At 45.9% G+C, this 15,514-nt stretch overlaps 1 protein-coding gene across 7 annotated transcripts in view; it reads left to right on the top strand.

The window, feature by feature from the left end:
* DGKG (diacylglycerol kinase gamma) overlaps nt 1–13,693 on the top strand; it is a 205,345-nt gene extending 191,652 nt beyond the window's left edge. For 5 of the 7 annotated variants that reach the window (XR_013369441.1, XR_013369442.1, XR_013369438.1 and 2 more), the window contains 3 exons: nt 279–2,606; nt 12,446–12,588; nt 12,690–13,693. Coding sequence is in view for 1 of the 7 variants with exons in the window: in XM_077879993.1 (XP_077736119.1) it covers nt 279–377 (99 nt within the window). In the remaining 6 variants the exon portion in view is untranslated. Of the gene's footprint in view, nt 1–278; nt 8,059–12,445; nt 12,589–12,689 lie in introns of those variants that run through there. The other 2 variants (XR_013369440.1, XM_077879993.1) reach the window with 2 other exon arrangements.
* The last annotated feature ends 1,821 nt before the right edge of the window (nt 13,694–15,514 follow it).

The raw sequence follows: 15,514 nt of genomic DNA, 5'->3' as shown, positions 1-15,514 counted from the left end.
GAATAGCAAGGACACAAGACAGGTGCGAGCTGATCACCACGTGGGAAGCTCACACCTGTCTCTCCCCAGTGTTTCCGCCCCTCACTTCCAGCAGTGCCAAACTCCAGGCCCAGTGAGGGTCCAGTTGCCAATTTTGAAGCTGTTCAAGGACAGTCGTCCTTCTGCATGGGGCTCCTTCCAACCCGAAGCTGGCCTGCCTTCCTCCCTCTACAACTCCCTCTCTCATAGGTTAGTGGGATCTGCATGCCACTAATTCACTTATGCCTCTTTGCTTTTAGATTAAAATTACTCACAAGAATCAAGCGCCTATGATGATGGGGCCTCCCCAGAAGAGCAGCTTCTTTTCACTGAGGAGGAAGAGCCGTTCAAAAGACTAAATAATATGCCAAACGCCAGTTAAACCAAGAGAGAAAACAAGAGACTATAACACACACACACACACACACACATGCACACACACGCACACACATGCACACTCATCTCTAACCGGTGGAAGCAAAGCCACCCATCAGGAAGAAATCTTCATCTTGCTGTACATTCTGTCTACTTCAACAATGGGCACACCCCAGCAGAGCCAGTACCAATGAAAATTTTGAATGGACTTAGGGCCTGCCAGGGTGTGGTTGGCTCATATGGCAACCTCCACATTCCCAGAAGGCCCTGAGACTGAAGGAGAAATCCCCCTCTCTTCCCACCAGTCGTGTAAGTTCCCTCATGGACGCTCACAAGAAGCAGGCTGCAGGTTTCCTGCCTGGTGAGATCGGATGTGGCCAGGGAAAAGAGCTCCCATTCCAGAGAATTTACACAAAGGTCCCTCTGTACAGAGACAAACGGCCTCCAACTCTCAGAGCATAGCCCTTGGCAGGGCTCAGCAAGCGCACGTTGGTTTCTTAGTTGTCCTTCAAGCAGCAGCGTCTCCCTGAACTTGCTGAGGAGGCAGAAAGGCTGTGGAAAGCTGTGTTTCCATTCTTGGTTCTCCACACTGTCAGTGGGCACTTGTTATTTTCCCAAAGTCTTCTTCTGGTGGCTGTGTGTTTGTTTAGAGACGGCTCCAAGAGCCCCCAGAGCTGCCTGCACAGCACACCTTAGATGTGGTATTTATTTTCTTAGTTCTGTGAACACCTGGGAGGGAAAGCAGAGAAACTGGGATTTATTTTTCAAATTGGTGTCATAATATTGTGTAAAAAGGGAAGAAAAAAAAAAAAACCACCCCCAGTTTCTTTCTTTTTCAAGCCAAAGCGTGTTTCCTGTTTGAGTTCCAAGCCCTGGTGGCAGACTATTCCTGAAGGCAGAGAAGATGAGAAGGAAGGGCCTCTTGCTGAGAAGACCAGGAGACAAACCATCAGGTGGTTCCCACCTGCCTCTTTGCACCTACTACTCCCAAAGTGTGACCTGAGGGCCCTTCTGATGGTCTTATGTGTGTGTGTACATATATGTAGCATATATATTTATATATACATGTATATATAAATATTTATTTACAGATGGACTTTTCCTGATTTGGGAAAAAAAATATGTAGAATAGGAACAGAAAGTGGGAAAGAAAAAGAAGGTTCTTACTCCCCCATTCCACCATTTCATTGTCAAGACACATTTCCCCATGGTGATCATGAGATTTAAGGGAAATGAAAGTAGCTTCTTATTGTAAAGAGACTGAGAATTCCTATTCTGGATTCTCAAAAGAGCCATGAAAGATATACTGGACAGAATTTACTCTCTTATTTGCCAGATAGAGACGATGAGTCTCAGAAAAGTTAGGAGACCTGTCCATGGCATCTTAACTAATGTGGTTTGGGAATAGATGCCATTAAGAGGATATTTATTAGAAAAAAGAACCCACGCGTCTTACAATAGGGTCATTTCTGGTCACTGAGAAATTGTTCCATTCGAATCCAGGTTTCCAGGGAAGAATGAATGTGTAGCACATGTATGGATGGGACAGGCCCACACAAGAAAATGAGGGCCTCATGATGCTTCCAGAGATTCTTTCTGGCCTGAACTGGTAAGAAGTTGGTCGAGGTTGAAGGCACTAGACAGATCACCAGATTAAACTCTCCACATGTCAGCTCATCATGGTCATCATGGCCGCTTAGCTTGGAAACACCTCTGGCTGCAGGGATGACCTCAATGGAGACTCACAAGGACCAAGGCACATTCTGCAAGGTGCTGCCACCCAGCACCTGGAGGGGTCTCGGCAGAGCCCAGTGGGCTTTATGCAGCTGGTGCCAGCATTACCCTCCTTTCCCGAGGGCAAGTCTGTATAGAGCTTCATTAGTAGGCAGAAACATTTGCCTTGGCACCTTTGCTCCATTGGACCTCCATCCCCTCTGAGATTTCTTGAAAGGAAACTTGGGCCCACTCGACATTACTCCACTGAGCCCTCTCTAATCTTGCACTGAGTCAGGAGCTTTGCACAAGGAAGGGAAATTAAGATTGTGTGTACACATTGATCCTGACTCTGAAGGAAGCAGTCATCTAGGACCATCCTGCTGGACCTAACAGTGCGAAACCGGTGGGTGAGGGGAAATCCAGGCCACCTGAAGAATGTCCTGAATGATGAGATCCTTGGTGATGGGACGGACCAACAAGCTCCAGAATAACAACAGGTACTATCTTGGAAGCCACTTGATTTTGAAACAAAGGCAGGTTCAGATTTGAGGTCACTGGTTCTGAGACATTGACAGAAGTTTTGGCATGTGTTTTGACCCCAATTGCCCAAGATTGAGGCTCTTGGGATGTGACCCTATGCCCAGGTGAAACTGAGTCTCAGAGATCCACAAGGCAGAGTGGCCGCTGCCTGTTCTAGTCTGGTGCATAGGACTTGCAGTGTTGCTTGAGAGACATAACCCTAGAGCCACTGAGTATAACAAAGCAGTGGAATTGCACTTCCAATTTGGTAACCTCAGTAAGTCTAGTGTTGTTGTGTAGTGTGATAATTGCAACTCATTCCTTAGCTCCTGTGACCAGGAGAGTCTTCTTCCTGTAGAGTACCTCACCATAGTGGGCCTTCCAGCAATTTCAGAGGTTGATGGAAAAGGTATTAATTTCCCAATATTAATAATGAGACAGTGAGGCTTAATGAGGGTTCGAGGACTTCCCAAAGTCCACACAGTTAGGCAATCAGAGCAGAATCCCATCCCTTAGTTACCCTTCATCCTATTCTGATTGTGACCATGCCACAGACATGTTCTCACCTGCCCCCACGGTTCTACCCCACCAGCAATAAAAATAATTAAAAACAGAAAATCTTCAATACGCTGTGTTGTCCCTGGACTATTGAGCTGAGAGTTGCATCTCATTATGGCTTGGTCTTTGTGGATTTCCTCCAGTGAGTTGAGAATGGAGATAGGCTTAGTAGAATGATTATATTTCAGGTCAGAGACCAGCTCCTCTCAAGATAGTTCTTTCCACAGATGGAAAAGATATGTTAAAATTGCCAAATAAATTAGGAAATACTTGGCAGAATCTGGAAGAGCCTCCAGACTGGCGTTACATAACATGCATATACATTATACATATGCACATTATATAAGGTGACATAGTACTTAATGTGCTGTATATATTATGCAAATTACATATTTGTGAGTAATCATGATAAATATAGAGACCCACTAATCACTTTTTTACACATACTCAGTGACAGATTAGGAAGTTACTTTGCCAGAGAGTCTTAAAACTTACTCTCTCCTGCTGCTTTGGTTCCAATTCCTGACAAAAATAATTGCATCAACTTTTCCCATCTCTAGCCCCCTCTCCTCTTGGCCAAAACCCTCTGTTACCTCCTGTCCCAGCTAGGCTGTACCTTCCGTGGAACACACCACAATTGGGTCCATAAAAATAGAATCATGGGAATGGGAAGGATCTAGACTTCCAGATTCCCCTATGTCCCAGGCCTACACCTCAACATTCCCAGGCAAGTGGGTGCCTAATGTTAATATCAAAGGAGAGAGGAAGGGAAGGAGGAAGAGTCTACCAGCCCTCCAAGGAAGGAAACTTCATAGTGCTCCTTAGCCACCAGTTCCAGGATCCAACAATAACCAATCAGGAAGTTATTTCAAATGTCTAAGTCCCCACAGCATATCTGAGACCATAATTTCCTAAGATGTGTTTCACAAAATGTTAGTAGTCATAAAATGCTACATGAAAACAGAGTTCTGTGATCAAGTACTAGCTCCCTTTCTAGGAGAGACATTGAAAGGCTTAACTCTGAGAATTCGCCTTAAAGAATCGTAGTGTCTTTTATTTGTCTGTCAACATCTGTAGATTAGCAACACTGCCTTATGCCCACCATTTCTTCTTTTTGTTCTCAGTGGAGATAGGAACACGCAAGTAAATGTCTTCAGCAATAATATTCCAAAAAGTACTTCTCTAGGACAAGGAGTCTCCATTCTTAAGACACTCTTTAATTTCTTCTATGTGACTGTTTAACTATTTTTAATGTTTCCCTCTACATGTCTTCAAGCAAGAATCAAGGATCTGGACTCTCTGCTTCCTCAGGGGTCAGGAGGAAGGGACTAGAATATGTGATAGCTGCCAGGGGTCAGACTTCATCTGTGTAGCTCCAGAGAACAGAACCAGGTCTGAACAGCACAGTTATAGAGAGGTTGATTTATATTCAATTTAATGACTGCTTTTGGAACTGGCCAAATATGGAAGAGGCTGCTTTCTGGGGGAATGAAAAGTTACCCACTCTTACAGGATGAGCCTCGACCTGGTTGGGTGGGGAACAAGCAATGATAGATCTACCTTGTCCAAGAAGCTGTTGAAATAATTCAGAATCTGTTACTTTCTTTTGAATAGCATACCTCAGTGTCCCTTGTTTTCTGAAAGAATGAAAATGACTCCCAGAGAGATTTCTGGATCAGTGGGTACTAGACAATTAGACCCCATCTAATACATGGCAGGATTGACCAGAATCAATCACTGATATCCTCTGAGGACAGCTAGTGGTGGTGATCTCCCCTCAGTAGCTTGGAGAGTTAAAGGAATGAGGTACAGTATTCAGACCAAAAGAGTTTCTGCCTTTCTGTCAGGGTCCATATTGACAGTGTGGAACTCATCTAGTCACAAACATCAGACCTGCAGCTGACTTGTGATAACATGGAAAAAGAAACCATCACACATCTCAAATATTAATCAAGTTTTAGATAAAACAAGAGAGCAGAATTGTCTGGAATTTCCCATGGAGCCATTGTTTGTATCTCACCTTGACGTCCTATCATGTTAGAGTACATCTTTCAACTTTCTACTATAGAGAGAAAACAGGAAAAGGAGAGAGGAAAGGGAATTCCCATTTATTGCTTACTGGATACAAGGCACCATGTCAAGGTCTTTTCATGCGGTGTCCCATTATTCCTCAGAACAGCCTATGATACAGGCATTGTACTTATGTCACAGGTAAAGGAATTAGTGCATAGAAAGGTGAAGTACCTTGTCCAAGGTCAAACAGATAGTAAGTAGTAACAGCGAACACTTGACATGGATCTGTCTCACCAAAATGTATGCTTTTTCTACTAGACTTTAGTGCTTTTAACATTCTTGTCTATTTCCAACCCTACCATCATTCTGGGTGAGATTACACAGCATTGGCAAATGGATCTATCAGGTCCACCTCTGTTTAGCCATCTCATCATGTTCCTACTGAAGAACTTCCAGTGCTTGTTCACAGTTAAAGTCAACAGACTCCTTGGACAGCTGGAACCCCAAACCTCAACTTTGAAATCAAATTGGCAGCCAAAACTTCATCTTCAATGTTTCAGATTCTAGCTGAATGGGAGTCATTCCCCCGGGCTACCTAATAGATTTTCTGTTCAACTCTGTGAGTGGGAGAGCAGCAAGCAGCCTTCTCAGATATAAATGCCACGGTCAACGGTGCCTGGCCTGCATGGGGAAGGAGGGGTGGGGTTGTTGAAGGGAGCCTCCCCACAAGAAGGCTCTGCATGTGATCCTCATTAGTGATAGGCGTGGGCTGGGCCATCTGTATTCCACGGGAGAACAGAATGGCAGGCTGCCTTTCAGATGCCAAGAGAAGCTATCTAATGGGAAGATCCAGAGAGCTCAAAAAGCAGACAGGCATCTTTCCTCACGGGAATCTCTGTGGGAAACCAGGGACACAGAAAACCAAGGGTTTGGGGAAATTAATGGCTCAACTTGCTGGGCACCCACCCTGGCTACCACTTCATTCTTTATGCCCGTGGCGCAGGCAAGTGTAGCCCTGCAGCCTCATTTGCTAGCTGAACTCTCTTAGATGGAGCCCACAATGAACCGACGTTATCCTGAAATCTGTGGCCACAATGGCAGGTGCATTAGAGCAAGGCACCAGTTTTCAGTTAAGCCTTCGAGCCTCCCAAGGGTCAGGAAACACTGCAGCTAGGAGAGACCATGTGATTGGATACCCAAGGCGGATTCTAGAGAAATAATCAGAAAACATGAGGACAACTCTAAATGCTCCAAATTAGGAAAATGCAAGTTGGACACAAAGAAGAGAACATAGAACCCAGCATCATGCATGTAGTAGGTAATGAATAAATATTTGTTAAATGAATGAATAGCTAAAGTGGGTATCTGTCCTTCTATCCTGGAATGAGTAGGGGAAGGGGAGGTAGAGGCGATGAAAGCTTTTTAACTAACAACTCGGGAACTTGAAACCACAGGATATAGAGGGAGCTCATGGGGGCCTCTAACTACCCAGACATCTGTTGAATGATGGACACAGCTAAATATGGATCATCAGAGGGCTTTCTAGGTCACATGGAGGGCAGTTTCATGATTCAGAAAATATGAAATTCAACTTGGATAGAAAGACAGAAATATTTGCAATCTACTTCTTAGCCATCAGGTCAGAATGGGCAAAAGAATAAAAAGGCGGCACAGAAGTAGAGTTACAACACAGTAAGAGATCGGCATAATAAGGTACAGATTCAAGAGATGAAAAGACATGGAGAACTGGATTTTTTTTTTTAGCAGATTTATTTGGACAAGGGAGCTGAGCACTGTAGTTCAAAAATGAAAGAAAGGACAAGTCTTTTTTATTTTTAAGCAGCTTAAAGTTGAGTTAATGTAATATGGATGTGTCCAGGCATTAATGAAACTTTAGTAAATAACTATCATTTATTGTGTGGTCCAAAACCTATTACTTTTATGACCACCGTTAACCTCACAGGAAACCTTATGAAGTTGGCAGTATACAGTTCCCTACCTGACAAACAAGGAAACTGAGAAAAAGAGCAGATCTCACAGCGGCAGATCCAGGATTCAGATCTATCAGAATTTGCCTTCAAAGCCATGCCTGTCCCCGCAGTGCCATTGTGGATTCCTCTGAGCTTCAGGCACAGTGGCAGGCCTTATTACCCCCCAATCGATCCCATGTGCACAACTTCCTGACTTCCTTCTCGAAGTGGAAACCCAAGTCCACAAAGCTGGAGAGGTAAACAGCACTCATCCGGAGAACCGTAGAGGCCCATTGAGAAGGAGCCCATCTGGGCTGCAGAAGGCACACGCACACCTTACCCTCCCCTTTTCTAAGGCCCTCTCCCCAAGGTGCCAGCTGGGCCTCGTTTTAGGACCTCGCTCAGATGACAGGCAGTCAACCATAGACAGCTGGCAAAGACTTCACCTGATTAGGGTGTTCACATAATACGAAAGATCTGTCTTAAAGGATACAGAGACCATATTAAGAATGAGGAGCAAGTGAAATGAGGTCAGGTAGTCAAACATCAGAATTCAGCAAAGGATACATAAAGGTGGAACAGAGATCCGAAACATCCTTTTAAAAATCTGTTGGAAAAATCTGAATTTGGGATAAAAAGACTGCTTCTAGAATGATGCAAAAAAATTTTTGAACTTTTTCCTTTCCCCAAAAAACACAAAAAATCCTTTTAAAAATGGAATCTTAGCAAGAATTACAAGGTGAGGATTCATAAAATGGTAATTTATTTTTTCCTTAGGACAAAAGGAAACGAATTTCTAAACCTCACAATATAAATGACAATCCAGAAAAAGACTCCAGGAAGTGTGTGTTTTTTGTTGAGGGAATAAATATCAGTACTTTCAAAGTAATTAATGAACTTTTTGTGGTCTTTTTCATTTATTTTTGAAAGATTTTGTTTATTTGAGAGAGCATGGGTGGGGAGGAGCAGAGGGAGATGAGAAGCAGGCTCCTGGCTGAGCAGAGAGCCTCATGGGGCACTTGATCCCAGGACTCCAGGATCATGACCTGAGCTGAGGGCAGACACTTAACCAACTGAGCCACCAGGCACCCCGTCTTTTTTTTTTTTGAGAAACTGATACTGATTGGTTACCAGAAAATGGCATGATCTTCAAGAAAAGAAAAATTTTCCTGGTGAATATTTCCTCTCTCTCCAACCTCTTTGAGGCAAAAGGATTGAGAACTAACTAGATCTTTTGACTCAGAGGAACATACATCCATGGAAGATGTTAATAATAGAGGATATCATTAAATTGCTGTTTGGGGTTTGCTATCATCATACTCTCCTACCACCAGGCATGAAGGTAATGATAATAAGCCTAAAAGGATTAAGTAATCTCCACCTCCCTCCCTCTCTCTGTCAGCCTCCTAAAGCTTCCCACCATGGCCAGCCAGGTTAAATACACTTCCTTGAATTAGAATATCTGGGAATAATGTTTTTATTATGGAAATTTTCAAACACACAGAAAAGTAGACCCACGAGTATAATGAGAACACATATACCTATCACTTCGATTCAACAATTATCATTTAGCCATATTTGAATCTTTTTTTTTTTACTGAAGGTATTTTAAATTACAGATGTCATGACGTCTCACACCAAAATACTTACACACATATCATTATAGGGGATCCTTCCTTATGTGTGAAAGGCTGTGTACATCAAACACAATGCTGTTGGAAGATGTCCCGGTGCTCTGGTACACTCAGTCATTCCTCAATCACAAATAGAAGTTAATCAGGACATTACTCTAACACTAATGAGGAGAAAGTTCTGGGTGGAACTCAAGGAAGGTCTTAGCTGTATTCAGAACGTTCCTGATTGATCTAGAGAGAGGGAAGTAAACAGTACATTAAATAAATTCTCAAAAGATATGAAGTAGAGAAGTGTTACAAGCATTAATGGTGCCAGAGAGAAAACACAAAGCATTTGCAGGAGGTAGAAATTTATCTAAACAGTGCATGTTATTATTTTTTTAATAAAAATTATTTAAAACATTGGTAATTACAGAAAGACCAGGCACAGTATTATTTGGGACAGGCAAAACAGTGAAACATTATATCTGCAGATTCATTTAATCATATACAAGACAGCTATGGTTATTGCCCCCACCACGTGATGAACATGGCGCTAGACTTGGGTGGGGGGGTAAGCTGCTGAGATGGACAGACAGGTCTTCCCCCTCCACTGGGGCATAATTGAACTGGAAGTGCGTTAACTCCTGAGAGAACGTCTGAGAAACTTGGTTGAGAAGCCTCAGCTCACTTATGCAGGGCAAGATACCGTTTTTGATAGGCAAAGATAACATTCCACTTGCTCTTTGCTTAGCTTCTGGGGTCAGGGCAAGCTAATGTTCCGGGCAACATCTGCAGATGTTCTGGGCAAGATGGTGGGCAAGGTGGTTCGGTAGTTTGCTTACAAAAGTCTGATGGTTCAGTGGTTCTGCCAAATGAGAGAAGCAGGCAAAATGAGTGACAGCAGCTGCCAGAATGTTCAGCCTGTCTCAGTCAATAAGTTTCCTATTCAAAACAGCCTGGGTGGTAGCAACAACCAGAAACCAAGGCCTAATATACTCAGTCTCTGGCTGGTGGACCTAACTGAGCACCCATCTGGCTTTCCACCATGCCAGGAGGAAAAGCTTCCTTATCCATACTCCCAGTGCACATCTACATCTGTTTGACCTAGGAAACACCCCACCCCTTCCCCCACACCATGGGGGTCATAGAAACAAACACCATCATCTCTCTTCGTGACATTGCTGCCATAAGGAATGCAAGTCTATGTTGGCTGACTCGGCAATGATAATTGTTTTCATCCTCCTGAGAGTAGGACCGGGTTTTCTTCCCAGAGCACCCCCTCTTTGGAAGAACACAGTCTCTCTTCGGCTCCCTCCTCCAGCCTAACCCCTGGCCCTGAAGCCCAGGATCTGCTGATGGGCGAGAAAACACATGAGCTCACTGGAGCTTATATAAGAGCTCTTGGCAGGCCTTCCCCGGGAGCATGCTCGCATTTGCCTTGCCTAGGCAATGTGATTTTTCTCTCCTCTATCTCCTCAGAACAGAGAGGCCTATTTGTACTACTGTTCATTAGTCGTTTTGGAGCAGGGAGAAGGAAGCACAGTGTTCCCTCCTATATCCCAATGATTCAATTTGGCACAACTATCCTGAGGGGAAGAAATAGTATCTAAAAGATAGAATTCACCTGCGTGTGTTGAGCACCTTCACACTGGCACTGGTCTTTCTCTCAGCTCTTTTCCATGAGCAGGCCATACGGCTTTGGTCACTCCAGAGGAGCACGGAGGGCCATTAGGGCCAAAGCCTCCTTGACATGTCAGAGGACTCCCACTCGGATGTCCCTTCCAAGATGTTTGTGAACAAGGTCGAGGGAAGAAAGACACAAAACAAATGGACACCTCCCTATTCCTTCAAAGCAAAAAAAAACAAACAAACAAACAAAAAAACACATTTAGGGAGATCTTTCAGGTGTTCTCATTGGCAGGAAGTTGAACCTGCCTCCCAATGACTTAGTGAAGACTCCCATCCTCTCCCAGACCCCATTGTCTTGAGGGAGGAAAGAAACTTCTGGAAAATTTGGGGGACTGCGCTCTGGAAACTCAAAGAGAAGTGAGGAGAGAGAAGGAAAGAAAGAGAAGGCCTGGAACCCAACCTCCAAAATCAGTGGATGTTTTACATAGCTCCCGAGAGAAGAAAGGATTCAGTTCTTCTCCTGCCCCTGAGGGAAGAGAGGAGGGGGAGGAGCCACGGGCCCTTGGCCGAGATGGGCTCCACTCTGCCATCCTGGTGGCTCCAGGCCTGGGCACTTCGGGGCAGTGCCACACAAGATGGAGGGGCTCAGCCTGTTCCTTCCCATTCTCCTTCCTGAGCTTCACAGGCCGAGACCCCAGGGCGCGGCCTACCCACAGGCAGGTGGGGAGATGCACGCTTCTCCCTCTACTCCTCTCCCGGGGCCAACGCTGCTTCCCACCTCACACCAAGGAGCAGTAGGGAGACTTGGACTAGTGTCCAATTATGCCTCAGTTTTCCCACCCACCAGATGGGGCTGGAGAGGGTGGTTTGTACATTTGTTCATTTACCCACCAATAAATACTGTGTTATTAACCAACGTCTATTTGCCAGGCAATAGACGCTGGATCCTAACTTCTTACCGTGTTTCAACGTGGTTCTCTTGCTTTTTCTCCAGCATTTCCCATCACATTCTGCTTTTCCTAATCTCCACCCACCCCCAATACCTGCTTTTTCCACTTTCTTTCTTTTATTCTCATGGTATTTCTCTTCCTTTTTCTCCCATGATTCTATTTTTAGAGCTTTCATACATAAAATCAGAGGATCACAGGGATCTGAAAGGGACATTTGCCCACTTTGTTATCTCTGGGCAAGTCTGTGCTGAAAAGGCTCAGGAAAGATCAGAGAACATAGTCCAGAGCCCAATTTCAGGATGTATCTGAGTGTCTCGCAACTTTTCCCATCAAGAAATTATCTCCAGTGTCTAACTGAAACCCCTCTATTCAATACTACTCTCCTTTATCTCTTTACCTTTTGAGTCACATCTTAGGCATAGAGCACCTTTGTGGGTATAGAACCTTTGGGGAGTTTAATGCAAAACAATATAGCTGAACATCCCAGACCAGAGGGTATTAGCTTCAGTATGAAAACAACAGAATCAGGAGCAAAGAAGGGACCAGAGGGACCAGAGGCCCTGGCAGTGAAGTGGGTTTGACTTCTATGAAATCAACAAAAACAATAAGCAATAACCCACAAGCATAATCCTACTGGAGTCACAATTTCTGATTGACTACCTCATTTAATACAAAAAGTCCATTGAGCAAGGAGTTCTGGAATCAGCCCCCTATTGTTGGAAAGGCCCTTCCTTAGATGTCATTGAGTTCAGCCTGGCACGCTGAGTTGGAAGCCAGCGTAGCACAAAATCAGTGGTTTGTTGATTGTAGTTGAGTTACAAATGGTGGTCATTCAGCTTTGGTTCCAAGGCGACCACATACAGAATTCCTCTCCAAAGTTATTTTTCCAAGCCTCTGGGGAGGAGGCAAGCCAGGTCTACACTTGGACAGGGCCTGATGCTCTAAATATTGCCTTTTTTGATCTGTGTGAACCTGCCAAGGTGGCTCACAGTCCTGATAGAGGCAATGTGCCTGCCTAGTGAGTAGGTTACCTGACAAGGAAGCAAACCTACACCGTTTTCTCTCTTGCTTTCTTCTTCAGATGGCAAGAGGCAGGAGATCCAACTAGAGAGAAGAGGGTCCTGCAGCAAGTTGCTGAGCCAGCTTATAGCACAGCTGCCCTCTTGCACAGAATGGGAAGAAGTAGCCTTTTGTGCCTCTCTGTGCCATCATCCTCAATACTCGGTAGATATCTCTGAGAAAGTGTTGTTGTTAGCAAGTAATCATAATCCCAAAGAAGCCACTGCTAAAGGTCCTGATGGATGTTTTTCTCCCTCTCTCTGCAGAAAACAAGACCCTTCTATCTTGGAAAAGTCTGGCAACTGTTCCACAGAGGCTGCTGGGGAAGGGAGCCATTCCATGTGCCAGGATGATGTGAGGGATGAAACCCTGCCTGGGAAACCAGAGCAACATGGGGAGTGGGGCTACCGTCCTATCTCAGCCACAGGGCCTTGGACATGTCCTTTAGCCTTCTGGGACCTCTCTTTCACTGTCTATCAGACAAGGGGGCTCTAAGGACTTTCCCTCTTCCACGATCTTGCCTTTACCTGGAGTACATGCTGCAGCCATTGGAGAGGGGGCATGGTCCTCGTTCCACCAGGCCCAAGGCTTCCCCCAGCCCTGCTACCCTGGAGGGCTACTCCTGCTCCTTAAAGAATCTGCTCTTCCCTCTCAAGGATAGATCATGCTTAGAAATCAGCTGATTTGGGGGACCAACCTGAAAAAAAACCCTCCAAGGAAGTTCTTGGATAAGCCCTCCACCTTTACACACACACACACACACACACACACACACACAAACACATATACTCGATCCCTGGAGTGTAAACATTTTCCCTTCTGTGTATCAAACCTATTTTACCCTTTCTCATTGCCAGGATGTTAGGGGAGAGTTCATTCCCACCAGTGGAAAAGCACCGCGTCCTTTTAGAGCACTTAGCCAAACCTTGGTGTTTGGGGGTGACCCTGGGCATAGGTTGAAGCTGACGGTCCCAATGCACCTCAACTGCAGCCCGTGAGTGCAGACTGAGGCAGTGACTAGTTGCCAGGGTCCAGATTCTTCCTTCGTTCCTTGCTCGCCCAACCCCAGTGCCTCCTCCACCCGTAGACACGCTATTCCGTAACGGTGGTTGCCTGCACCAGCCTGCCCAACTGCCTGCACCGAGTGCCCTGGCCTTGTTCTGTAACGTACTGTGTGTGTGTGTGTGTGTGTGTGTGTGTGTGTGTGTGTGTGTGTCCTGAAACTATGGTTCACTACAAATAAAAATGACAGCGGATGGCTGACCTCTGACCTCCTGGTGGTTTCTTTTCAAGCCATCACTGGAAAAATCTGGATTGTGTGATCAGCCGCAGAGCACTGGAGACGAGCCTGCGCCTCTAGACTATGCTGTAGCCTTGTCACAGGTGCCCACGGCCTGGGGGCCCGCTGAAGAATGGAAATTCTCTGTTGCCACTTTTCTGTTGTTGGAGGATGGGGAGAGGAAGCCAAAATTCCTATTCAATAAGCCTTTACTGAACAGTTCGTAGATATCATTTCATAGATATCATTTCATTGATATCTGAAAACTCCCCTGTGACGTGATTAGTATTTTCTAGATAAGGAAACAAAGGCCCTGGGGCGCCTGGGTGGCTCAGTCGGTTAGGCGCCCGCCTTCAGATCGGGTCCTGAGCCCAGGGGCCTGGGATCCAGCCTCGTGTTGGGCTCCCTACTCAGCACGGAGTCTGCTTCTCCCTCTCCCTCCGCCCGTCCCTGCACTTGTGCTTGCTCTCAAATAAATGAGATCTTAAAAAAAAAAAAAAAAAAAGGAAACAAAGGCTCAGAAATGATAATTAACTTGCTCAACGAGTAACATAATAAGTAACCCAGCTCTTTTCTCCTATTCCAATATTCTTGTTCTTCCCTCTAAACCAGCATTTCTCCAGGGTGGCGGGGGAGGGGGCATAGACTGCTCACATCAGAAATACCTGACGTCCAGATTCTCACGGTGTCTGAGAGTAGGACCCTCAAATCCGGTATGTTAGAAGCCGGGTTGGCACATAGATCCCTGCGCCCACCACACCGCACCCTGCTGGGGGGTGCGGTGCAGGACCACCCTGGGAGGACAGAGACAAGCCCGGGCTTCAGAACAACTCAGAATTGGAGCCCGTGGAAGAGCGTCGTTAAACAGAAGACACCCGGAGGCGAAATATGTCTGGGAAGAAGCGAGGCTGTGGACTTCACATCAGAGTTGGCTGGCCCCTCGCCCCAGAACGTAGACTCCAAAAACAAGCCCGTCAGCTAGTCTCCAGGCTGAGCTGTCTGGAGCCAAGGGTTCAAAGTCACACCCAGGTGGGGCTGGGCAGGGAGCTGTGGGCTCAACCCGGCAGCCTCCAGGACAGGGGCCTCCATTGGTGCGACAGCCTCCAGAGGAGGCCATGGGTGCATTGAGGCTGCTTGTGGCCTCTGCTGCCTTTTCAGTCCCCATCGCCCTGCCCAGCCTGGCCCGACTGGTCCCCAGACCCGAAGAGCCATCATCATTGCCTCTCCAGGTTCTTCCTGCCACAACTGGCCGACAGTGTTCCAAAAGACCCAGAGTTCATGCCCTGAAGTCTGTCTTCTCCAGGTCCCTGCTGTCATCCTCAGGGCTGGGCAAGAACTCTGGCCTCAGGGAACCTCACCAAAAATGTTACACTTACCCATTCTCCACCACCACCACCCCCCCTCCCACCTTCCACTTGGATCTGCCGAGTTTTATTTTGCGCCTTAAGAGTCTAGGTGGAGGTTCCTGAAATGATGGTGGGGATGTTTGAGGTGGGGCGCTGTGAGACAGGTGCATAATTGGTTCTGGGGGCAGGGCAAAATACTGGAAATAGCTCCAGGGCAGCTCAACTGGGGACATTCGGCCAGTTCTCACCCGCCCTGCTTGCTGCCACACTAACTATGTGGGGGGGGGGGGGGTATTTTCCTTAAGGAAATGGCCTTTTCTGGAGTCAAGAAATCAAGAAAACACCTCCTGTACAGAATGTGATGCAACCAAATCAGCAAAACATTTAAACTGTGAATGCAGAAAGTGGTCTAGGATACAGAGCTCTTATAGTTAGAATTCTCTCCAATCTCTGTAGCTAGGGAAAG

Source organism: Canis aureus, chromosome 31 (assembly GCF_053574225.1).
Source record: "Canis aureus isolate CA01 chromosome 31, VMU_Caureus_v.1.0, whole genome shotgun sequence".
Taxonomy (NCBI): Eukaryota; Metazoa; Chordata; class Mammalia; order Carnivora; family Canidae; genus Canis; species Canis aureus.
This window is presented reverse-complemented; position numbering and strand designations above follow the sequence as displayed.